We start from the raw sequence: 25,831 nt of genomic DNA on the forward strand, positions 1-25,831 counted from the left end.
TGATAATGACACCATATTAATTTGGTGCCTCTAAAATATGTCTAGATCACAAAAGCCTGGATGATTGAAATAGTAGACTAAATCCAAAAATTGAAGTTGAAATGGCGTGACTAAAGCAACAAAATGAGGCTGCTCTTTAGTCAACAAACTTCTTCTTTTATGGTTTTCAAAAGCTTGGTTGAGCTGAATGTAGGGGTCAACATCTCTGAGAGACCACCGTCATCAACTGCTTGGGAGATGGTTTTGCTCAGTTTTCTCCTCTTTGCATTAGTGTCCTCTGGAGTGACAATCTGTGAATCAGTCAGGTCATCATCTTCTTCTGCCTCCACAAGGACAATTTTTGGAGAGGATTTTGACGCACTCGATTCAACCGGCGAAGCCTGTTAAACATATTTTCAGTATATTAGGTACCTCACTTTGATATATTACAGCTTAAAGATCTTTGATTATAAGTATAAATGATCAATATTAATAGTTAATACCTCAGTTAGAGTTGGAGGATTTTCCTGGTATTCGCTATATGTGAACTTTTCGATTATGTGCATATCATCAGAAAACTGTGAGACACCCATGCTACTATTGGGGTGACCGATGTTGAAGTCCTTGATTTTAAGTTTGACCAGGACTTCCTTCCCTATGCAATCGGACAGCTCTTTAGGAAATCCCATAGGCTTGCCCATCTGTTAGCATCACATAGTGTAATGTGTTAAAATGCGGTACTGATATTCAGCAGAACAAATTTATTTTGACAAAATTTCCCAAAAGAGATCACTTTAATCATTTGATCCTTGAGGTCGGTAGCAACACAGTTCAATAACTGAGAAGCTAAGCGATTGAAAAAAATGATTGAACATTTACCAGTGGAATCCCTTGCTTTGTAATGAACTTTGAACCTATATGTATTAACCAAGTAAATATTACTTATGTAGTTAAAAAGGAATAAAGATAAGTCACTAATAGTAAAATAATATGGTATATTTATCTTGAAGAATATTTCATACTTGGGTTCAGTCATCTTGACTTCTGTGTTGCATGCGCTACACTTAAGTTTCCCATTGACATAGAATGGTTTTTTATCACATGGACATCCATCGTAATTCCAACCATATGCTGTTTCAAGCTTCTCAATGACCAACTTAGTGACAACCTCACATGGCTAAATACCAAACATATATAAGCACCTCAATTAAAAGCAAGTTGATAACAGAGTTGTTTTTCGATCAATGTAAATAAAATTATACCTCAGTGAAGTTCATTATCTGAGCTACATTAATCCTGCAAGGGAAACTTAAGAGTGACTCATTTGTAGCAGTTGCAATGACACAGCTTGATACCTGGGATAAACTTTGACTTGCAACTGGATTATCTTCAAGACTAAACATAAGTGTTGGAAAATTATTAATAATTGGTCACTTTCATGCTAACCTTAATCTTAATAAGTAATAACTTAATAATGGTTGATGAAATTAACCTGTCAAGTAGTTTCTTGGTCTCAGGGAGGTCAGGATTGAAAACTACCTTGGTCCCCTCAAACTGATTAGTTAAATGTCCGAAACCTAGATTTTCAAGGTTAAAGCTTGATGATAGACATGAATTGCAATGAGGTAACACCTTTAATAACATGTGATGATACATATACGTACCTTTTCCCCTGTTGATTCTTGCAAAACGAAGGAGCACAACAATAGGTGGTTGTAAGTCTTCCCCTTTGGCTCTAAATATTTCATTGGCACACTGACCGAATACTACCACATTGACAGATCTCTCACTGCAGAAAAAGGAAAAAAATCCTGTTTCTAGGCACATATAACGAAAATATATATAAGAAAACTGGTTGAAATAATTGTGAAAATCCAATACATAGTAACAGGGACAACTAATAAAATAAAACACAAAACATCTTAAAATATAAACTATAAACTGGGCTAATCACTTCTCATCCGCAATTGTGAAACTGAGCTTCCTTGTACTACCCCCTTCTTTTTTATGATCCTTCAAATCTCCAAATGACTGTAAAAACCCAATAACATCTGGAAAACATTAAAAAAAAAAAAAGACTTTAAATCCAACTTTTCTTAAAAGAATTAAACAATGACAAAATGCTAAGCAATATAAGTATGTGATCCAACCTATCAAGTCTTCATTGTTGGCATTAAACTCAGCAACATCCTTGATTGTAACGAAGTTGAATGCATCAAATGGAATTGAAAGATCACTTTCCTCGATCGATGTTGAACAATGAAAGCTTAACTTATATTTACAATCTGTAACCTTGTACTCATCTTTGTTAAGGAGCACTTCAAAGTTCTCAAAATGATACACTACCCCCTCCCGAAGTTCTTCAATGATACGTCTAATTAGTGATTTCTGAGTGGTAAATGCTTCAATCCTACTTTCCTGCATATAGAAGAAGAAACTGTGATAGGGTATTTGTAAAAGTTAGATGGAACATGGTGAAAATGAAATAAACAAATACCTGTTCATCCACTAATAGCATGGATACCTTCCACACAGCAAAGAGATACTGATGTGCCTTAAGACGCAATAATAGTAACTTGATATTCAGGGTGATAGGCAGTACAGATAATGATCAAACTAACGTGATATATATATATATATGTTCATCTATGCAGTCATGGGAGAAAGAAAAAACAAAAACTATGAAGTCACATGCGTGTGAACAGAGGCCAAAGCCATTAATTGTCCTTGCAAGTTCTACAAAGTTTCATTTTATTTTTTTGAAAAAAGAGAGAATCTATCCAATGCCAATTACATGAGAAGACATTATAAACATCGGGAATTGATAATGGCAATTGATGATTGACAACGCATAGCAAAGAGGAGTATTAGCATCGGGAATTGATAGCACCACAGAGGTAATAAATTACATGAGAATATTGTGAGCAAGAAATGTAGATGGACGATTAGGGTTCACGAGATGGAAATATTGATACATCGGGAATTGATAATGGCAATTGATTGACAACGCATAGCAAAGAGGAGTAGTAGCATCGGGAATTGATAGCACCACAAGCAAAACCCGCATATAAAAATATAATGTTCATCCATAGAGGACCAATTGGAATAGAGCACATGGCAGGAAGGGAAAGACTGAGGTGGGCCAATGAGAGACTTCGTACGCGATTTAGAGATATGAGTTGATAATAAGTGTTAAAGAGTAAATGATAAGAAATATATTGGGAATGACAAGTTATTTATTAATGAGTTGTGAACTGGTAATGACAAATGTTAAATAACTAATAACAATAAATGTACTAGTAATGACAGGTTTGATAACTTTTTTTTTAAAAAAAAACTAATACAAAGACATTTTAGTTATTTAATTACATTTGCAAGATATTAGATCAAACACCACTTTTTCAACTGAGATTTTAACTTCTTAAGCATCCGAAGTAGAATATTACAATTTTTAACTTCTTTTTATGTTATTTTTTCTAAATGGGCTCCTAAACACTAAGGACAAATGATAAGCATCATCAAAGATATACTTCCTCGTATGTCAACAAAGTTGAATGCTTTGAACCAACAAGTGTTGGTCCAAGTGAAAGGGACTTGGGCTCCTTAAACAGGGTTCGATCCTTGAAGCGGTGTGTATGGAAAAAACACTGTTGGGAGGGGTTCCCGCTACAGCGCCTGACAGTACCTCGAGAGATTAGTCTCTTACCGTTCGGGTGAGAGGATACTCTGGGCAACCAAAAAAAAAGTTGAATGCTTTGAAGGGTATTTAGATGGAAATCAAATTATCATTTTAAAAGTAATCATCAACTATATTCTTAAACACTTGTAATACTCGATTCGTTTTAAAATGGGTAGAGTATGAGATTATGGGATCTGAATATATTTAATTAATGAGATTTAAATAACATCTTGATTGAGATTTGAATAGATCGAATTAAATGGAAAATATTATAAATAAATACAATTTCAAATGGAGGCTCAAATGAAGAAATTAATAATTAATTTTGAATTTAAATAATATCTTAATTGGGATTTAAATATATTAAATTAAATGGAGAGTATCATAATTAAATAGTATGTCAATTGGAGACTTAAATATACAAATAAATAATTAATTTCAAATTTTCATCTATTCCCTATAAATTCCGCATCTATAATTCAAATTCCATTAAGATGAATTAAAAAAATATACTCTTGCTAGAAGTAAATCTTCAACTATCTTAAAAAATGCAATTTATTAAAATTTAAAATCTAATCAAATATGCTAATCCATAAATCATATGGGGGAAAAATTTCTAGTTTTACTATATATCAAGTAAATATATAAGAAAAGTTTTATCTCGATTTTTATAAAATTATTTTTTTTAAAAGTGATTGTTTTCAACCAAACATCCCCTTAGTTTAAAAGTCACATTTTAAAAATGATTTTTAGATTACAAACTTTATGTGAATTATTCGGTATTCATACCGCCAGATGCCAACTTATATCATCAATTAAATTTTGTCTGAGGTATAATTTTAAAGTACATCAGAACATATTTAATTAACAGTAATTATGTCAAGAAGAGAAAACAAGTGTAAATGAAAAAGTCATCTCTAATTAAGCTCAATATTGCTCATACACAATTGTAACAAAATATTTAACTATATGAAAAAAAAATTAATATTTTTAGACAAGCATAAATTTTCTCCTTCTTAGTAGAACTATTCACGAGACGGGATCAGGACAAATCCGTCCCAATAAATAAGGACAGAATAGAAAATCTATTCTGCGTCCTGTCTCGATATTGTCCCAATCTCGATCAAGACGGGACAAGACTAGGACCTTTTTTTTTAAAAAAAAAAATTGTTTGCTTTGTGATTGGACTTATTACAATAGATTTTAAGTTATTTTTTTCCTTATATTTTTAGTTCTTTAGGCTTAATCCTCTTAAACAAATGTCTAAATATCAATAACATAATAACTCCAAAATTCATTTTCACTATTCCAAAAATCATAAGCAACTATCAAAATTCTAAATAAATAATAGTCATTCAATATGATATGATAAAAATTCTAAATATTTTGTATTACACATGCTTTAAATATTTTGTATTTTTAACATTTAATAATTATAATATGATAAAAAATATGAACATATTACTAACAACACAGGACGACCCTCTCCCATTTGCTGTTTTGTCCCGATCTTATTTTTTGTCTCGTTCCGAGTCGTCCCATCCTTATATGTTTGGGACTGAGACGGGCCAATCAGGATGAACCTATTCTCATACAAGTAGGAGAAAAGGAAAGGCAGAAAATTATTTTAATTTTAAGTGATGAACAATTCATTCAAATATTATAATTATACAATATTCAGAGGGGACTAAAATGTTTCTTTTGTTATTTTTAAATCATTCACTATCGATATCAAAATAAAAAAGAAAGTATTATATTTATAATTTTCCCGTCTCTATGAAAGATATAATATAAAACTGTATAATACATGAAAAACTCAATTTATTTAATTTGACGCTCATCCTTTTTTTATGATGGACCCGTTAAAATTTTGCTCGTTTAAAATTTCCCTTCCAAGTTCTATTTATTGAAAAGGGCAACTTAACAAGTAGAACATGCTAACAGCTATACTATGCAATTACATATTCTAATAGAACTATTTAGGCGGCAATGTCACACATGATTATATCAATCCTGGGCTAAATCTATGCGGATAAAAATTGAGCATTAATATATTACCGCACATAGACCTAAATTACAACCTGAAAGAGTTTCAATAGGCAGCAATTTTTCGGAGTGAAAAAACCGGAAGCTTATTTCCAGGAAGCTACATCATTCCAGTGGAAACTATTACAGGCCCCCGGACGGGGAAGCATGAAGAAAATTTTGAACATCATTGTCGGCATCAGTTCGTCATCTGGATTAAGATTACAGCTCCATAACTGTCCACTGGACACAGATTATGCGGTAGCCTCTCCTTCTCTCTTGAACAGTTCCTGCACGCCAAAAATGAAGTTCAATTCTGCAACACCGGCCATGCATTTTCAAGCAGTACAATGGCGACTAAAGAAACAAACTTGAAAGAATTCTCAGTAGCAAGTCACTCATTATGTAGCTTCAAAAGATATATTCTAAAATGCCAATCAAACGAAGATGTATAATATGATTCAAATTTTATATGTGATGAACTACTTTGTGAAGGCCAAGCAAATTAATGAAGGTTTGCAAATGACAAAGCATACTCTGGCATCAAGTTTCTGATCCATCTACTTTAACACACATGTAATGATATTTTGCCCTCTCACCATGACAGTTTGCAATTCGCCAATTCTCCATTTTTTTTCCCACACGGAAAACCAGATCCTAACCTCCATGTAATTCGTTTTATAAAACGGACTCAAGATATCAAAAGGACTCAAGTTGGACTCTTTGTACGGATATGAACGCTTATGTACTAAAGCTCAAAGTCAGTTTAAACCATTTTCAAAAACAATAAAAAAAATCCTCAATTTTGATGTCTTGTATGAACAAATCTGTTGTCACACCTCTTTTTCTTTGGTACAGGGTATCCCTTCGAGTATCTAATATGGACAGGAATGAATGCTACATAGTGATATTACTACGAATACATCATATGTTTCAGCACGAAACCTCCGTGAAGCCGCAGTCAACTAACTCTGACTGAGTGCCCATACTGAATCACTGATAACAGAGTATGATATTTAGTAACTTAATTATGCACATGTACGTACAAGCTACAACTCATTCAAACCATCTGCCTTATGATACATGTGTTAGGAGAATGTAAATTATATGATTATTTACCAATTTCGCAGCAGCAATCAAGGAATGCTGCCTTGCCTTCTTCTCACGATTGCATTCACCGCACCAGCCGGAGAAATCTTTCTGATACCTTTTCATCTCTCTGAAGACAGAGCTGCAAAGAAATAATGCAATGTATTTCTTTAATTTGATTTTTTAAAATAAAAAACAAAGAACAATCCTGGTTTAAAGTAATTGATCCTCTCAAGAAAAAGATCAGAGAAGAGGGGAAATGGCATCCCAAATGGATGCTGCAATTACAGAACAGCCGTGTGAGACGTTTGCACTTTACCCATAAAAACTGCAATTTTAGGGGTTTTCTTTAATGGATTAAGAACCCAGAAGGATTATAAATGAACAACACAATCGAATTTAGTTTTATATATATCATTTTGATTCAGAACAAGCTACATACACATACCAGAAAAGACAAGTGGTGGACCATTCCCACATTAGTTCTTGAAGGAAGTGACCACCATTAGGAGACAACATAAATTTTTTAAAAAAGGAGGACCTACTCTCGATAAATAACAGGGGATATAGAACTAGTAATAAGGGCAAGCAAAATCAAGAGCACCTTCTGCACCACAGAAGTAGGTTGATCCGATGACCGGATGTAGTAGCCCTAGCACCATGGCGATTCCGCCCACGATGAAGCACAGCTCGTCCAGGGACATGAGAGTAGTCAAATATCTCCTGCTTAAATGACTGCATCAAAAAATCGTGCAACCATATACGATGTATAACAAGCAATGGCCCAAAAATATCCTTAGCACTTATAAATTACTACCCTCAGTAATTCCATTGGATCAAAGCATAAACCCAAATACAAATGACTGCATAATATATTTTCATTATCAAAGCAGAGATATGCCACTATAGGTAGAATCAAAGACATTTAAAACACATAATAAGCAATCTTTTACCATTTCAATTCATTATAATACTGGTTGCAAATAATACACAACTAGTAGAAACTTCCCAGAATAAAAATTATTCAGTTCTCTAAAGAATCACATGCTTATTTCCTCCTGGAGTCAATTCAATGATTGCCCAAAACATGAAAAAACAGTAAATCAATTATGACAATTCAGGCTGCTGCGAGTCAAAAAATATTTGAGGTAACTCAGATTCTCATCATCATCAATATTGGAAAATCATCTATTAGAGAAGAGTAGAACTATGTATGTGTGTCCCCAAAAGCGATAAATCAAATATCTTAAGCATTTTATCCTCTCAATACCAATCTTTGTTTATGTCATTCCATCTCTATGACTTAACATACCTCCGACTGACTCCCTGTATTTACATGCCTATCACATCGCGTTCCCCGGAAAAATAATTCCCCTCCAGAAAATTCCTTACCCAAGCAAACATTCAAGGTTACTTCTGAGTCATCCACATGAAAACCTACAAATGTAAGATTGTATCTATTTAGACTTCATTGCTTCATGGATAGTAAACTGAATGGACAAGTTCTAGTTCAGGAGATCAGGAGTAACAGAATCCTAATATCACTGAACGATATGTTCTCCGAAAATAAATTATGTATAAGCTTTGGAGCATATATAGAAATTCCAGCACACAAACAAAGGAAGCATTTAGGAGCTGTGATTGCCAACAAGCACCTTAGCAGAAACAAGATAAGGTTACTGCAGGGTTCACATATCAAGATCCTAGCCTTCTTTGGCATAAATGTGCGGTATAATTGTACTTAGCCTGTAAAATGATCAAATAATTTCTTTTCTTCCTAGGTAATATAGCCTTGGTAGATATAGTAAACATAAAGATGATAAAAATGGGATGCCCACAATAAATGGAAGCAACGTAGTGAGGACCATTTTATGACACACTCTATGACATAACGGAATAAGCACATTACAAAAAACTTGTCCATGATAGCTAATATCACGAACACAGGCCATAAGGAGCTGTATTATCATTTGTCAATTATAGATATTGCTAAATGTTTAATACAGCCACAATGCTCAGCAATAACAGTTTTCTTTTTAAGTATTAATGTAAAAAGGAATGCATCAAGCAGAAACCATACCAGAGTCAACATCTCTATCTTTACCATATTCAACAACAAACCCATGATGAGAATCTAGGGTTGATCCACCAACTTCTCCAAAGAAGACTGCATGATGATTAAAATTAATTAATTGAGCATGCACCAAGAGTGATCCATTTAATTGATAGAGGATGATGATCTTCTTCTGGCAAAATAAACACAAAATGGAGAAATCACCGTGAACTAACAAGTATAAATCAAACAGACTTCTTTTACCTTTAGATACAGGACGGATAAAGCCTTCCATAAGCTTGTCTAGCATTGTCTCAAGGCCAAAATCATCAAGTACAGCACCATATTTATTCATTGTGTTAGGACGCATGATTCGAAATTTTGTTTCATTCACCCACTTCTCAAAATTCTCGATCTAGAAAGACAAAAAGAATTAAACATATCAAAGTGACCTATGCACGGATATGCAAGTGCAAATTTAAAACTAAAAGAAGAATGAGACTGCTTATACCACTGCCAAATGATAGTCAGAATGATTAAGTACCTCAGACAACAATAACTCACAGAAGCGAGGCTGGAGCATTTCAAATATGAAAATGCCCGGAATAGGCTCAGACATTATGCTTCTAAAGCTTTGCTCTGTGTTATCATTGATTGCTTTCAGAAATGCTGGGACAAAGAACATCGTAGGACTCAAAGTGTACAACTCCCGGTGTAAAGGCTGCCCAAATATCACAGAAAACCAGTCACTGTTGCTTAGAAATAACAAAAAACATGAGACATAGGTAAGGAGGCCATCATACATCCGCATATCTGAAATCTAAGCCCAAACCATTTGTTCAAAAAGTCTTCTGCTATGAATATAATTATAGATTTAGATACAGATTTGCAACAGCAACATTAGACATGTCTAGACATAAATCACATCCAAGGAGATATCAGTTTTCCTCCCAAGTAAATGGCATAATTCAAATTTTATGCTCCCTCTAGTCCTAAATCAGCTATATCACATTTTTTGGGGGGAAAAAAATACAAAGAGAAAGAAAGACAATAACGTATTTACACTCTCATTCTTAATTATAAACAGAAAATGCACTTGCTGTATTTTGCAACTCTCATAATGATAACAAAAAACACCCAAGAAGAATGCAGTTTCAAAGCATAAGCAGGCTCCTGCCGTACTCTTGTTCATTAGAAGAAAGGGAGGATGAGCTGGTTAAGAAAGAAACTAAAGAGATTAAAAATAAAACAGACTCGAATCCTTCTACCATGATATGTAAATATCAATTTAAACACCACATGACACTTTTATAGTGAGGAAAAGAGAGACACCAACCTCAATTTAAGCCTATTACACACAACAAGTTATGCAAATCTGTTTTGATTTCAGTGTTTTACCTAATTGATCTACTTTGGATCAGACCTGATTAGAGTCAGTTAAATTTGAGAATATGGATTCATCACTAGATATTTAGATTTAGGGGGTGTTTGGCAAAACCAAAACCTAGGTTTCAGAAGCACTTTTCCGCAAAACGAGATAACCTCCTCCACATATTTACTTCGTAATCTATAAAAGCACTTCTGAAACCATGGTTTGGTTTCTATCCAAACACCCCTTTAGACAATAAGGCGTCTTATACATATTTGCTTTCAAACTTTAATTACACAGTCTTCTCCATCTTTTCTAACATTCTCTCCCTCAAATTATTCTTTCAGGTTCTATGCAAAATTAGGGCAAACACATACATCCAACAGCAAGTATTATTTTACTAAGTGAAGTTGGCTACATAGATCACACGATGTCACTTTACGCTATCAACAATCAAATCTTTTGATATATTGTTCACCAAAGGTCCTATTCAATAACTTCTTTGAGTGTTCTTCTAGGTCTTCCTCTAGTTCTCTTCATAGCACTCACAAACTATCTGTTCAACTCTCCTCACCCTCACCTTCAATGACCTTCTTTGTATTTGTTTTAGTCACCTTAAATGGTTCTACCTTTTTCTCCTCAATAGATGTAACGCCAACTCTTCTTCATATATGTTCATTATAAATCGCAACATCCTCGTTTCTAATAACCCAAAATTCATGTTCTTGTTGCCCTTTTAAAATCTAACATTCAATACCATATAGCATTCCCATATACAAGCAAACACATATAGCCAAGCAAATGAAAGTACAATTTTAAGATTAGGATACTATTAGTATCACGTGACATACCTGATAATTTGATATTATCTTTTGTCTATAATCTCTATGCTTTTGAGCCTGAATTTACATGAAAAGTCATAGGAGGATGTCAAATGTGAGTATAATAACCCAAAACAAATTAAGTTACAACTTATTTACATAAATGGCAAATTTCCAAGAGTCATACCCCTCTTCCAATCTCCAAGCATAAAGAAAACCTAATATAGATTTACATATAGGAATAATATTATTTAGAATCTTAATGCTAAGTATAATCCACTCGCTCTTTCTCCCTCATCACTCCACCCTCAAAACTGTTATAACTTTTCTTTCCTTTTCTCTACGCATCCAGGAATAGCTAAAATTTTAAATCCATGCATTGCCTTTGAAACTTTTACCATGCCCAAACCAAACCATCGGCACAGATTCATCAAGTTCCAGAAGAAGAAAAGACATTCTAGGAAATTTGATACATTTACCTCTACTTCTCAAAAGCTACATATCATCCTCAAAACACAAATATTTAGTCCTTTAAACTTCCTTTCCTACCTTCACCTATTCCTAACATTTAAGAATTGCAAAGGATCCTATCTTCACCTATGCCTGACATTTAAGATTGCAAAGGAGATCAGAACTAAATCGACCAATACTATAAGGCCAAAAATTCTTTCACTTGCTACAGACGAATGACAAGTAATGCTTGGCTAGAATAACTACCACACGACAAGTATATAGTTCCAAACCAGGCATCAGCTCTAGCACAATATATTGCTCTTAGAAGAGAATGAATATGTCATTTCAGAGCAAACTCCGCTCACCAGTTGGAATTAATGTTTGTTTCAAGAAACTTAATTGAGTAAATAACAAAGCACCTCCTGTGTAAAGAGAATGACGGAAGAAACAAAAGTGTCTATGGACATACTTACTTTCTTTTTTCTTACTCTTTGTCTACAAAGCAGTTCGTTTTAACCGTTTAATTACTTGAGAAAATCCAAATTGGACCGGTAAACCCAAAATTGGCACAAACTAGAAACACCCTTCCATTTATGCAGTTTCGCTACCCTGTGAGCTGAGGTGCAAGGCATGAAATTTACCCCACAAAATAGGTTAAATAAAAAAACCTTCTACAATTCCCATTCTTGAGTTCCATGTGCTGTTCCGAGAAAACAAATCAAGTATGGATATTTTTGGACTTTACATGCCGATTCATAACGGAGGAAAATTTTTGCTCATGAAACGTACCCTGTTCTGCTCCCCAGGGGGCAGATACTTAAGCAAAATCTCCCGCATGAAGTTCGCTTTATCTTCCCGAGGCACACTGAGCATGCTAGGAGGCATATAACTCTCCAGCGAGCTAAAAATCGAAGGACTGAACTCCAACTGCAAGCCCTCGTAAATATCTGGCTTGTGGTCCTTGTTCGGATTCAACCGCAGCCTCTGGCTCGAAACTATCGTCGCTGGCCTGCTAGAGTCGCTTGTGATGACTCCATTTCCACCACCAGAGACAGCATTACCGGCTGCCGGCGAGGCCGCTTCCCGGCGGTCGGTAGGTCCGCCGTGGAGCGACATTTCCGAGCCCCGAGGTGGTGAATTAGTTATTCTTCATATCATCGACAAAGGTGGACAGTTTGGGGGGAAATTAGACTGTTTTTATCTTACGCGGGAGAATTTGCTTTCCGTTATATTGTAGTTTTAGGGTTTTGGTGAAAGCTGGTAGTTCTGCTGGTTTCGGCCAAGTTCAGTGCCGTAAACTAGTTATACAATTTTTATTTGAACGAACGTAGTCACGTAGAAATATGAATTTGCCATCCACGTGCTTTCATTCAGCGTGATAGCTACGCGCAAACGACAGATAATCATATGCGGCGGCACTGCGGCTGCGAGGCTGGCAGTGGACATCCAAGTGTGATGTCTAGGGCTATCCGCCATATACTGAACGTCTACTTCACCCTAATTTAACATGGGAGACAAGTTAACTAGATATATAAATAATTGAATGTAATTGTATAAACACAAGTATTATCCCTCAGGTAGCAAAGGGAATATGCAGCTGTCTTTGCCACTTAGGCTGAGATTCAGAGCCGGCTGTGGTGCTTGATTCTTGATCAACTACTCGATTAGGAGTACTTGTGCTTTAACTTGCTCCTTTAACCAGCATGTTTCTTCCTTCAGCTCCATGAACTCAGCAGAGGAAGGCATGCATGATGAAGAGAGCTTTTGTCGGTACCCGAAGTAATTCCTCTTGGTGACTCCATAACCGACACCTCTAAGAAGACCAGGATGGTCAGGAGTCCCCAATGCCTTTCTCAATATATCCTAGTTATTCATACTTAAAGATATTTGACAATAACATGAGGATTATTTACTTTAGAATAATACTCACCATCCTGTTCACGACCTCCTTAACGTGGGGCAAATAATCCTGTTGCGATCATCGGCCTGCGCAATCGCAAACTTAATAAAATCTTCTACCCTATCCCAGTATTCCTTTGATAGACGATTGGCGGACATCCATTCCTTGCCCGTGGTCCCCGATTAAAATGAATCATTTAGAGGAAAATGTGATCAGCGACTCAAAGATATTGTGAGAATTAAACAAAAATAGGAAGTTAATACATAAGGCACTATTGATCACATTTATCCCTCTTTAATTCTACTTGTTAACAACTAGTAATTCTAGTTGTTAGCAACTAATAATTCAATAAAAAATTCACTTTCACTTCAGTTTGAAAAATATTCTACTACTACTGATGTGCTATTCCATTTGAAAAAAATTTGGCAGCATAACGGTTTATAACTTAGCATTCCTCAGGCTTTATGCCTTCTATTTAACTTCAAATGAAGTATTAATTAAGCAGAAAACCAGCAGTCAGGTAATTTCAATATATAACAACATACAAATTAATTAAAATTCAAAAACATAAAACATACAGCCTTAGTCAATTTCAATTACAGAAACAAAAATTGAAACATTAGCAATTTCAATAATTTAGCAAACAATTTATGACTAAAACAAAAATTGAAAAGATCCTAAACCCAAAAAATGATCAAAATGCAAAAAAGCCCACTCGACTGAACAGAAAAACCCATTTCCCGTGTGCACATTGTAAACGGTCCTAACATCATCCTATCATCCTCTTTCAACTATAATCATTTCGAAGGAAGCACTAAAGGAAATAAAGGGAGCGAGTGACAAATGAGGACTAACCTGAAGTTGTCAAATCTGGAGAACAATACGCGACAACGACGATGCAGGAGGACTCCGCAGTGATGAAGGAGGACATAGAGAGGGACGATGATGGAGGACGATCAATAAAAACAAAAGGGAAGGGCCGAAAATGAGGCGGGTATGGCGGTTTAGAGGGTTCAAAGCAAAAGGGGGCGCTAGAAATTTTGAACTGGACAGAGCGAAATGAATAGAGAAGGCGGTTTAAAACATAATACTTGACGTTTTTTCTTAATAACCGTCAAGTATCTTGGAATAATATTTGACAGTTATAACTAAAAACCATGAAATATTATAAAACTTAACGATTTAAGGAGAAATCGTCAAGTTTACCTCAAAAATACTTGAAGGTTATAATACAACCGTCAAGTATTGTGGAAGAAAATTTGACGGTTTTTAAAAAACGGTCAAGTATTTTCGAATGAAACTTGATAGTTCCTATTAAAACCGTCAAGTTTTCTCTTGAGATACTATATTTGACGGTTTGTTGTTATAACCGTCAAGTAGTTAGCGTCAATTATTCCTCACTCTGTAGTAGTGATAGTCCTATCAGTAGTTGCATATGTGATATATTTCATCAAATAGTGATTTCAACTGATATACATAATTAGTAGGGTTATTCTAGGAAAAACAACACATATTTATAATAGATAACTAACTTAATTAATTTTCTTAATCTTTTCAAATTAGTTAACCAGGAACCGAAAGTAGTATAAATTATCACAAATGTTAACATTAAATATAAATAGAGTAATTAGGTAATGGAAAGTCGAACAACCAAATCAGTGAATCACAAGAGCTGGAGCTTGATACCCTCTTATTTTCTCTTCAAGCGCCATACAATCCAAAGTGAGGGAAGAATGAAACACCAAGCCCAAGAAAATTAATGGTGTTACATTTCAACAAATCAAGACACTTAATTTACAACAGGAACAAAAGTAAGTGTTCTTGGCCTCTAGCAAGTAACCATGGCTTCAATGTGAAAATATGGATGTAATTCACTTATGATAAGTGAATGGAATGATGAAAAATCAAAGTGGGATCTTGTATGACGCTGGCAAGGGGTCTCAGCATATTAAAACCTTTTATGATCAATCATGAATAACAAATTGCTCAGAATAAAGTCATGGATGTGTTTGGCCAAAAGAAGTGAGGAATGTGAAATCCGTGGCAGAGGGGGTCGGAAGACATAAACCATGCCTCCATAATAGAAATTAAAAATTCGCAATTTCAACCTCGACATTCGGAAAAATGGAACCAATCCTATTTTATGCATATGCCTAATTCCTAAACTTAAGAAGCTGTTAACAAATTTTCATATTGTCTTATCAAATGTAAATAAACTAAAAATCCCACGTTCACCACTTTTTTAAACAACACCCCCCCCGGCTGGCCACTGGCAATCGCATTTTGGATTCCCCCGCCATTCGTATTTCATGGGTTAATATTGCCTCTCCTCCTTAATATATACTACCTCATCTCTTTGATATAAGAACTTGTTTGATTTTTAGTTTGATTCTAATTATAAGATCCTAATCTATTTTGTCTCTCATATTTATGTATTTTTTCTTAAATTAGTCCTTCTAATAATGGTAATTCTAATCAAGATACTTGATTAATAAGGATATTTTAAGAAAAACAACACATATTTATTATAAATAACTAACTTAACTTCTTTCCTTAATCTTCTCAAATTAGCCAACTTGTTTGTATAATTAGGACTGGAGGTAGTATAAAAGTGGTTTGATTATATTTTCATCTTAAATATAACATCATAATTCATTCTGTCTCTCATATTTATTTATTTTTTTAAAATAATCCTTGCAATAATAGCAGTTTGAGCTAATACATTTAATTAGTAAGAATATTTTTAAAAAGATAATACTTATTTATTTTAAATAACTAACTTAACTAATTCTTTTAATTTAATCAAATTAGTCAATTAGTTCTTATATTAAGGATTTGAGGTAGTATAATTTTTAACATCTTAAATTTGTTCTTATTTTGATTTTGGTCTTTCAAATTTTAAATCATAAGTTTTAGTCTTTTTTTCATTTAAAACATTAAACCTTATAATTAATAAAAATTTGGATCATTTTGTCTGTTAAGAAAAATCAAAACCTATTATTTAAAATTTAGAGGACCAAAACTAAAATGAGATGAAATGTCACAGCTACTTCATGCTGATAGCATCCTAATTTTATTTAGGGAAAAAAATCTTAAGAATTAAAAAATTACATATAAAGACCTGTTTATAAAAATTATTGTCATTTGCTTATCAATTATTGTTAAAATCCACACTAATATTGCAATAAGTTTTTATTTGAAAATTTTCTATTTTTAAGTTTTTTTAATTTTATTGGACAAGCTATATCCATACCCAGAGGGATCTTCATTTCCGAATCCCAGTCCGGCTATCTGTTTACAGATTCCAGTATTTTCCCCGATTTACAATTTTGGGGGGCTTTTGCCGCTTCTTTCTGTAACTTGCGAATAACATTCTACCCTGAAGATATGATGAGCGAAAGCTCCCAGTCTCAGTCTGCCACTGGAAATGGAAGTCTAAATGTGGAGCCTCAGGATCCAAAATCAAACCCTAATCACAAGCGGGAGGCTTATTCAGAAGCTAATGATCTGACAGCAAAGAAATTGAGAACTGAAGCTTTCACTGTGCGTGATGCTTTCGGCAGTGAAGAAGGGAACTCAGGAGCTGTTTCAGGTCAACAGAACGCCGAGGAACTAAAAGAAGGGGACTCAGGAGCTGTTTCAGGTCAACAGAATGCCGAAGAACTAAAAGAAGGGGACTCAGGAGCTGTCAAAGGTCAACAGAATGCCAAGGAACTAACGTTCGAGATTGAGGCAGACGCAGCTGAGGATAAGGGGTCTAGGCATACAATGGAAGATGCCTGGGTAGTGCTTTTGGACGCCAGTTTAGATCACCCTGGAAAACTGAGGTTCTTCTTATTTTTCTGTTCATGTGACATTGAATGGCATTACTAAAACATTTCCGATTACATTGTATAACAACTTCAAAAAGTTCAGGATTGCTGGCAAGTCTTAGTCAGGGCTATTTTTTCCCCATCATTAGTGGTCTATTGTTTTAAGTACAATGATTGTAAGAAACGAAGCGTCGAATTTTCTGGTACTGAATAGTAAAGTACTTGCTAGCGGTATGATTGTCGACATCGGCTCAGTGCAAGTCAGGGTATAGTTGAAGTTATTAGGTGACTAGCCGACCAATTTGGTGCATTAAATTTTGTTTCTTTCTTGGGATCAGACTTCATTATTATTCTGTCCCTGGGCAATGTATAATCATATATCAACATGTTGCCGGGAGGACTGCATGGTTCAATGTTTGGTTCATTATTTCATCTCATTTGAGCACGTGCTTGATGCTTCTGAAGTTTATCTAGCCTCTCTTGGTAACTCCCGGTGCTTGGTTTTCAGGTGTGCACACTTTGCAATCTATGATGGACATGGGGGCCGGTTAGCTGCAGAATATGCTCAAAAGCATTTGCATGAAAATGTTCTTTCAACAGGATTACCACGTGAGTTGGTGTGTTTGCTAGGTCTAGTTTCATGCATACTGAACCTTTCAGGCACTTAGATTATAGCAAATGCAGATGCACAATGATATTGCACAATGATATATTGGTTCATGATTTGTTAGGGTGTTCTCTACTTTACATCCTCATTAGGGCGATATGTGAGAGCCTAGAAGGATAGCTATGCAGCATATTTGATAGATCCAAGAGTTCATGGAAAAGCTAAATGTTTGTCTGTTTTGTGATTGGAGCTGCAAGACATAAGAAAAATTTTGATTTTGTAATTCTAATGAAGTTATAAGGGTAGACAGACAGTATGACCTTTTGTTTTCCTTCAGAAGGTTTACTCAGTTGCTATGGAGTATGGACATGGGAAATCTTTTCATTGTTTATAATGCAGAAAGTCTTAATTTTGTGAAAAAAAAATTCTTGAGCATTAAGTTATTGTTTATGCTATGGATCTTGTTGATCTTTGGTTGAGGGCCAGTTTTATATTGCTGATGTTTATGTTGAATTAGCAAAGCTAAGAGCTGTAAAAGTGCCATCCAATAACTGTGTGCCAATAGCTGGTTTTAAAAGCAGTATTGCAATAAGATGTACGGTGACATTTGTTGACAAGTGTAAAATATTCTGATGGAAAATACTTCCTTTTTTCCCTATCTATGTTAGTATTTTTGCTAATATTTGATCCTTATACCTACTTTTTTTGTTTTGTAAAATAATTTGATCTATTTCACCTTCTTTTTGTGCTCCACTTCAAATCGTTTTATTCCATCTAATCACTTTGTTTGTTGTTTGACCACTGTGTTGCAGTTAGATGTAAAGGTAGCTAAAAGAGCAATACTCGAAGGTATGCATTCATTCATTCATTTGACGTTTTCCAATTAACGCTTTTTTGTTTTGCCCAGTGGAATCATTTTATTGTTTTTCTCCTTTATTCTTCCTCTTCTTCTTTCTTATTTGCTATAATTTAAATGCTTTCATTTTATTCTAAATTAGGTTTTCGCAAAACTGATGAGTCCCTTCTTCAAGAAAGTGCCGCAGGTAAGTTTAATTTCTTTAGAATGGTTGGTGAATTTTAAGTTAAATGGATCTGTTGTATTTAAATTGATTAGGTAGTGGAAGCTCTAGAAAGTAACAGCTTACAAATGTTATTAATACAAAATTTAATTGAGAAAAAAGAACTTTGAAGACATAGTTTTTGGATGTAGAATAAGTAGTACCCGGGGATATTGACCCTTTTTTTAAGGATTGCGACCTTGTTCTTTATCAGCTTTTGCTCCTAGTGCAACTGCTTAAAAGAGAAAGATTGTCTCCTCGTCTCACAAGTTGGCCAATCTCTATAAATTCATTTTGGGGCGGTCTTATTTTCTTTCTATTTGATATAAATTAATGTACTTCGCCTCTTGCATATACTTATATGCTTGTAGTGTCAAAAGGGAAATTAAACACTGTGATTGAGACTGAGCTGTTCGTAAATTTTTTTTGAATTCTTAGAAGCTCTTATCATAAGGAGTCATGAATGATAGTTGATTCTTCAAAATGAAAGGAAAAAAGGTTAACATGCTTCTGAAGGCATGGGAAACAAAACATGTCATTACTTGCTTATGTCATTGATGTTTTGTAGAAGTGTATATTCAAGTTTCTCGACCTCCTCCCATCATGTAATGGAACCAGTAATCCAACTTAGTATTTGACCTTGTTATCAACTGTAACATCCTACTGTCAATTAATTAGCTTCAATTGAGATCATATTTGTCTCACTGTATTCTGTTAATTGTTGCCAGGGGGATGGCAGGATGGTGCTACAGCTGTATGTGTTTGGATATTGGGACAAAAAGTAAGGCTTGGACTACTTATTTTATATTTTTTCATAGGACTCCTTAAATTTTAAAATTGAAAAATTATACCCTTAAGGTTTCAAGCATCATGCTTGCTCTATCAGGGGTTCTTACATTAACAATATCTTGATCTAATAAATTTTTGTAACAAAATTTCTTATTATCTGAGTCTTGTGCCTGTGTTTACTGGTTTCTAGTTATAAAATATAACCTTATGAGACGCTTCTGTAGAATAATATTTGTTTTTGATTCCCAACCTTATTTTAGCGGCACCATAATTCCAAACTGGCGAAATAGCACTTTTGTATTCTTGTGCTTTTAGAATAGTTTATACTACCTCTGGTTCTTAATATAAAAGGTAATTTGACTTTTAATTTGGTCCTAAATATAAGATCCCAATTCATTTTGTCTCTCATATTTATTCGTTTTTCCCAAAGTGGTCCTTCTAGTAGTAGCACATGTTAGAGGTTCAATCAAATGGTAGTTTTAACTAATATATTATTAGCAAAAGTATTTTAGGGAAGATAACAGTTAATTATCACAAATAATTAACTTAACAAACTTCCTTAATTTACTCAAATTGGTCAATTAGTTTTATATTAAAGATCAGGTAATATTTGTGGATACCATCTTTATATATGTTTTCAAGGTTCTGGATCTTCATTTTTATTACTATTATGGAAAGTGGAAGAACGAGGCTGAGGATGATTGCTGATGGGTAGCCATTCAAAAAGAAGCATGCAACAAGTGGTTAAATAATACAAAATTGCAGTTATTAAATTTGTGAATCATTAACTATGATGGTTGTCATAATTCACAATTGTAGTTAGTTGAAAAGCATACACTCGTCTTCAATGTCTTTCTTTTAGAGAGGCTAACACAATCGATACAATGGAGAGAATTTTAGCTTGTAGTTTCTAACGCTTTATCTGATGCTGCTTGAATGCCATAACTGTTGGGGCTACAATTGTGCAGATAATTTTTATGGCTAATACCCTTAGAGAAGTGTAGATGTTCCATTAAACAATTTGCAACAACTTTAGGAGAGATACTTAACGTTCTGTTCTATGGATGTTTGTTAGGTTTTTGTTGCAAATATAGGAGATGCCAAAGCAGTTTTAGCTCGATCAGCTATAACTGATGGTTCCCAAAATCACTCAGATGGAGTACCTGCATTGAAGGCCATTGTTTTGACAAGGGAACACAAGGCAATCTACCCACAGGAGCGGGCTCGTATTCAGAAGGTTTGGATTGCATCAATGCTGGATGATAATATTACTATAACAGCATAACGGTGGCTGCTACTTGTCAATGCTTATAGCATACAGTTGACAAATAATTCCTAGCATTCATTAAGGCTGCCAATCCACTTACTCTCCATTTTTCAGTAGCAAAGAATCCACTCTGATAATTGACTGAAGTGATGCTTTTTCTGATGTTAATTTAAGTGCCTATATTATGATTAACAACCAAGAATAATTGTGATGATGTAAGAAGCTGCAATAACTGAGGACTCATTAAACCCAATCTGGCTTGTCTAATAATCATGGAGCCAAACTTTAGCTAAGCAGTGATGACTAATTGACGAGCCAAACTTAAAGAACTGTGAAGTAATTGTTGCACACAGCAGTGTTTTGAATTTTGTTGAAGTGAACTCTAAAATGAAGGTTCATAAAGTTCTGCTAAAAAGCACTTCACGCTTTTCTAATGTTTATCTCAATAATAAAAACAACTGGGCAACTTTTTCAAATATTTTGCTTGTGGACGTAAATGGAATGCCCAGTTTAAACACCTTTACAGGACTTCCAAATGCATTCCCCTGAAGCTGTATTTAATTTTGTTTTGATAAAAGTTGTCCATGCTCCTTATTTTGATAGCGTATAATCCTAGTCAAACAAAGTTGGTGGTACTCTTCTTGCAGGCTGGTGGTTTGTGAGCTCTAATGGACGATTGCAAGGGCGTCTAGAAGTTTCCAGGGCATTTGGTGATCGCCAGTTCAAGAAGGTTTGTTTTTCACTCTCTGTTTACTTTATCTTCCTGTCATTAGTAAAAAATTTATATGAAGCTTCTAATTTAAATTAAGAGACTGAATTCGGCACTTTATTGAGAAATATTGTTCTAACTCTCCTATGGGAATCGCACAAGTCTTTGAACTATATCATCTTACAGCAAATCTCCTTTAGTCTCTTGGACTATTTATCTAGTCTTGTAACATAAAGACTTGTTTTATGCCATGAACAGATTTTCATTCAAGATGTGCTGCATGATGGGCTCTTTTTTCTGTGTTATCTAAATCCATATTGTCTTTAAACGGTGCCAATGCCCTCACTATCCATTTTTGTTTCTCCATAAAAATTACTTCTTTTGCTTTTTTTAATATGGTCATCTGGTTTACTCTACTATTTTACTTTTACTGGCTAAACTACTAGTGTTTCAGTATAATATCACAAGGTATCCTAACGGAAAATATTTGCAGGTGGGTGTTATTGCAACCCCGGATATCCATTCTTTTGACCTTACTGATAGAGAGCATTTTGTCATCCTTGGCTGTGATGGCCTATGGGGGGTGTGTCTTTTTATATCCACATGGGCAACAATTATGTTTTTTTTATTCATTTTATGGGCTTGGCTTGGCGCTTCTGATAAAAAATGGCATTATTGGGTTTGTTTCAGGTATTTGGTCCCAGTGATGCAGTTGTTTTTGTTCAGAAACTATTGAGTGTAAGAATTAGTCTATATTTTTCTTCTTCTTCTTTTTTTTTTTTTTTTGGGGGGGGGGATGTGACTTGAATGAATTGGAATGATACAGTTTCATCTTCTGTTGAAATAGCCTATGCTTTTACCCCTTTCCATTTCAATGAAGTGCTTTATTTTTGCTGAAGCGGTGTTGATTCAGGGCAATTCACATTTTGCCCCTTATGGTGCTTCAAAATTACAGAAAAAAGGAGGAAAATGAAGGCCTTACTTTCTTGTAGCGGCTAGTTAATTTTCAGTGATGAGTTTTATTGGTAAATTGACTACTGCCATTCTATGAAAACGAAGTTAGGGGCTGTATTTTTTCTTCTTTCATGATCTGGTCAAGAATATTGTCTCAACTGCCCAATATCCATGAACAAGAATTGCCATATTTTGTTTCCTGTTTACCAGGGTTGTCTTGCATGCTAAAAAAAAAAAATCCAATAAATTTCTGCAGGAGGGGTTGCCTGTCACAACTGTGACCCGCCATCTTGTAAGAGAAGCTGTTCGTGAGCGGCGCTGTAAGGATAACTGCACTGCAATTATTATTGTATTCAAGCGCAAGTAGTTACCAAGGGAACATCTGCCTGAGATATTTATTGCTGCTGTGATGACACATAGAAATGTGGATTGTTTTGGACTACTGCATTGCAAGGTCAATGTACAATGCGTGGCTTGCTTATTACTGCAAAATGTTATGGCAGCGTAGTCTCCCACATCAGTAGTAGGTTTGTTTACTTGTAATGGTTTGCTATTAATCAAAACTGAAACATGATTATTGAAATTGTGATATATGTTGAAAGTAGTTTATTGGTCGATATAAGTGCCATCTTTAGATCATACAGGAGACATGAAAGATGAGAGGTTTTGCCCGTTAAGTCTCCCTTCCATTTGCCCCAAGTTATTATGGGGAAATAAAAGAAAACAGAAGAAGGCATCCTTAGATGCCAGTAAACGATTGTTCAGTAGATGTCGAATGGAAGTGGTTGGCAGCGAAATTAAGGGCTGATTATGATCCAATTCGGAAACAGTGGTTTTACGAACCTTTTTGTGCGGGAAATTCTGTTAGTTTAGATATGTTTCTAAGGCTCCCCTCAGTGTCTTGTCCTGTGCAAGTTCTCAGCTTTGGAAGTTTTAGTGGGTCCATAGCTCCTCTTGTTAGTTTTGGAGAAATGGATATTATGTGGGTCCATAACTGAAGTGACATATATTATTGAAGTGATTTTATATATTGTGTTTATCGGAAAAAAAATAAAAATAACATTGATTAGAAAGTTGGGCGTATTAAGCCCTTTTTTGGGGACAAAGTATTAACCCTATTTATTCAGCGAATCACGTTGGCTCTCATGATTGATCGTGGATCTCTTGGAGTAGGGACGCTAATCATAAGTGTGCGCTCCCCAATCAAATGGGGTTCGTTTCTCTAATTGGAAAAAATGATGATTTAATTGGCTATTTCTTTTCTTTTTCTTTCTTTATTTTGGGGACAAAGGCAATAAAATAATATATTGGCTCTCCCAACAATTATGATCTTGTGAAAACGAAAGACAAATTGATTTTTTTTTTACTGAAAAAAACGAAAAACAAATTGAAGGATTTTACTTTGAAAAAATCTCAGAAAAATAACTGTTGAATTTTAAAATTTAAATCAGTATTGGTTACTATACTCATAAAGAAAATGATTATACTAAAAAAACAAATGATAACATATTTTTGTAATAATTTCTGATTTAAAATTTTGAAATTTGACAATCAATTTTTTTTGAGATTTTTCTTTTCACTTTGCACATATAAAACCCACGTGGGTGCTACTTAATTATTACTTTTTTTTTTTAAGTCTCTCTATATATATTTATATATATTTCCTATGATGCACCTTATGAAGTTTTAATCAGTCTCTTGTTTCTTCCTCTTTCATGAATTTATCCCAAGAACGGATAATCAAATTACACATTTGAAAGGAACAAAATTTTGTCACAAGCAAGCAGTCATAACATGGACTGACTCATGCATCCAGATGGAGACGTCTTATGAAGGCAGATTTTGACAATCTTTTAAAGTAAATACTATTTCTAGTTCTTAATATAAGAGTTAATTAAAAGAGTTAATTAAAAGATTAAATTTTATTCTAAATATAAAATTTTAATATAATTTATCTCTCATTTATAATTTTTTCAAATTGATTTACTTAACTTACAAACTGATGTACTATCTCCGGTTTTTAATATAAGAGTTAGTTGACTAATTTGAGTAGATTAAGAAAGTTTGTTAAGTTAGTTATTTGTAATAAATATATATTATTTTCTCTAAAATATCCTTGCTAATCATGTGTATTAGCCAGAACTATCATTTGATGGAATCTTTAATAAGTGCAACTACCATAAGGACTGATTTGGAAATAATGAATGAATATGCGAAATAAAGTGGATTGTAGTTTTATATCTAGGACCATTGAATGTTAAACTAGTTCTTATAGTAAGGACCGGAGATAATATGATTTAACATTATATAGGAGTATTTTAAGGAGATCATGTTACATTTGTTATAATCAAATGATTGAGGTGGTTTTCTTAATTTATCCAAATTAATTAACTAACTTTTATATTAAGAATCGGAAGTAAGTAGCGTGGCATAAAATGATTCTGTTGTGAAGCCATGAAGATGAATGTTTCGTCAAGGCAAATAATGAGCCTTGCGACAAACTGCATATGAGTGCGAATTTTATAATTCAAGTAAACATATCCTGTTCCTTTTTATTTATGGCCGAAGAGGCAGCAAGGCAAAAAAGCATCATTTCATTTCTCAATTATAAGCAGCCTCTCATTCAATTAATCAAGAATATCGTTAAATTGCATCTTTTATTCCGGTTGTTAAATTTCCCAATCTAAACAACGTTCATGAATACATCATGTTAATAATTTCCCTTCATGATCCACTAAGATATATTGACCCTCATGAATAAATTATATCTAAGCTTCTCTGTCTGAATATATATAAATATATATACATGAATATATATATATATATATATATAAAAGAGACTAATAATGATATTAATTTTATTGGTGAAGGAGGACAATTTATTTTATGAGACGTAAATTTCATCTAATCATTTCACCCAAAAACTAAATCTTCTAATTAAGCCCACTCTAAACACTAGAGTTTGGTAATATACTCCCTCCATCCTTTATTATAAGATCCAATTTTTTAAATGAGTTTGTCCCTTTTTATAAGATTCTCTTTGAGTTTGTTTGAGCATTTAATTCAGTATTACCTATTTTATCCTAATTTAATGTATTTAATATATTCTCTTTCTTCATTTATCTCACTATTACTCTTTTACATTTATCCATTTATATGTAAGAGTATATTTGAAAAAAAAAAACTGCATTTGCTACATATTAATTACTTTTAACTAATTTTAACTATTTTTTTAAACCACATAATTTAGTTAAAAGGATCTAGGAT

General features: G+C 34.0%; 3 protein-coding genes across 4 annotated transcripts; 1 reads left to right on the top strand and 2 right to left on the bottom strand.

Annotated features, from left to right (window-relative positions):
- Positions 1-140: 140 nt before the first annotated feature.
- Positions 141-2,497, bottom strand: LOC114760310 (replication protein A 70 kDa DNA-binding subunit D-like). Its single transcript, XM_028949570.1, has 10 exons — positions 2,477-2,497; positions 2,130-2,397; positions 1,934-2,030; positions 1,644-1,768; positions 1,472-1,556; positions 1,242-1,374; positions 1,002-1,156; positions 773-893; positions 483-680; positions 141-380 (listed from the first exon to the last, which is right to left on the bottom strand). The coding sequence occupies exons 1-10, from the start codon at positions 2,495-2,497 to the stop codon at positions 141-143; spliced, it is 1,443 nt and encodes a 480-aa protein (XP_028805403.1).
- A 3,045-nt stretch (positions 2,498-5,542) lies between these two features.
- Positions 5,543-12,755, bottom strand: LOC114760363 (uncharacterized PKHD-type hydroxylase At1g22950). Of its 2 annotated transcripts, none has more exons than XM_028949628.1 (9): positions 12,258-12,755; positions 11,046-11,093; positions 9,370-9,546; positions 9,090-9,240; positions 8,853-8,939; positions 8,085-8,209; positions 7,377-7,507; positions 6,803-6,914; positions 5,543-5,973 (listed from the first exon to the last, which is right to left on the bottom strand). In XM_028949628.1, the coding sequence occupies exons 1-9, from the start codon at positions 12,582-12,584 to the stop codon at positions 5,938-5,940; spliced, it is 1,194 nt and encodes a 397-aa protein (XP_028805461.1). In that variant the 5' UTR covers positions 12,585-12,755; the 3' UTR covers positions 5,543-5,937. The 2 variants fall into 2 exon arrangements, with proteins under 2 accessions (XP_028805461.1, XP_028805462.1); XM_028949629.1 differs by having other exon boundaries at positions 7,377-7,495; positions 12,258-12,753.
- A 3,916-nt stretch (positions 12,756-16,671) lies between these two features.
- Positions 16,672-23,186, top strand: LOC114760287 (probable protein phosphatase 2C 8). Its single transcript, XM_028949543.1, is given in 11 exon segments — positions 16,672-17,195; positions 17,689-17,797; positions 18,600-18,636; positions 18,786-18,830; positions 19,574-19,626; positions 20,710-20,871; positions 21,549-21,555; positions 21,558-21,631; positions 22,104-22,193; positions 22,301-22,348; positions 22,821-23,186. Coding segments are annotated over 11 exon segments (1,176 nt in total). The 5' UTR covers positions 16,672-16,755; the 3' UTR covers positions 22,932-23,186.
- Positions 23,187-25,831: the final 2,645 nt, after the last annotated feature.

This window comes from Neltuma alba, unplaced genomic scaffold (assembly GCF_004799145.2).
Source record: "Neltuma alba isolate B1F8T4 unplaced genomic scaffold, ASM479914v2 tig00010970_pilon, whole genome shotgun sequence".
Classification (NCBI taxonomy): Eukaryota; Viridiplantae; Streptophyta; class Magnoliopsida; order Fabales; family Fabaceae; genus Neltuma; species Neltuma alba.

Bases quoted from the DNA above. Each gene is read 5' to 3' on its own strand.
- LOC114760310 (XM_028949570.1), bottom strand. From the start codon at position 2,497: ATGCTATTAGTGGATGAACAG. The intron at 2,398-2,476 runs GTATTTGTTTAT...TTCTATATGCAG, and splicing joins TGCTATTAGTGGATGAACAG to GAAAGTAGGATTGAAGCATT. The intron at 381-482 runs GTATTAACTATT...TATGTTTAACAG, and splicing joins ATCCTCCAACTCTAACTGAG to GCTTCGCCGGTTGAATCGAG.
- LOC114760363 (XM_028949628.1), bottom strand. From the start codon at position 12,584: ATGTCGCTCCACGGCGGACCTACCGACCGCCGGGAAGCGGCCTCGCCG. The intron at 11,094-12,257 runs GTACGTTTCATG...ATGTAAATTCAG, and splicing joins CCCCTGGGGAGCAGAACAGG to GCTCAAAAGCATAGAGATTA. The intron at 9,241-9,369 runs GTACTTAATCAT...TTGTCTTTCTAG, and splicing joins GTGAGTTATTGTTGTCTGAG to ATCGAGAATTTTGAGAAGTG.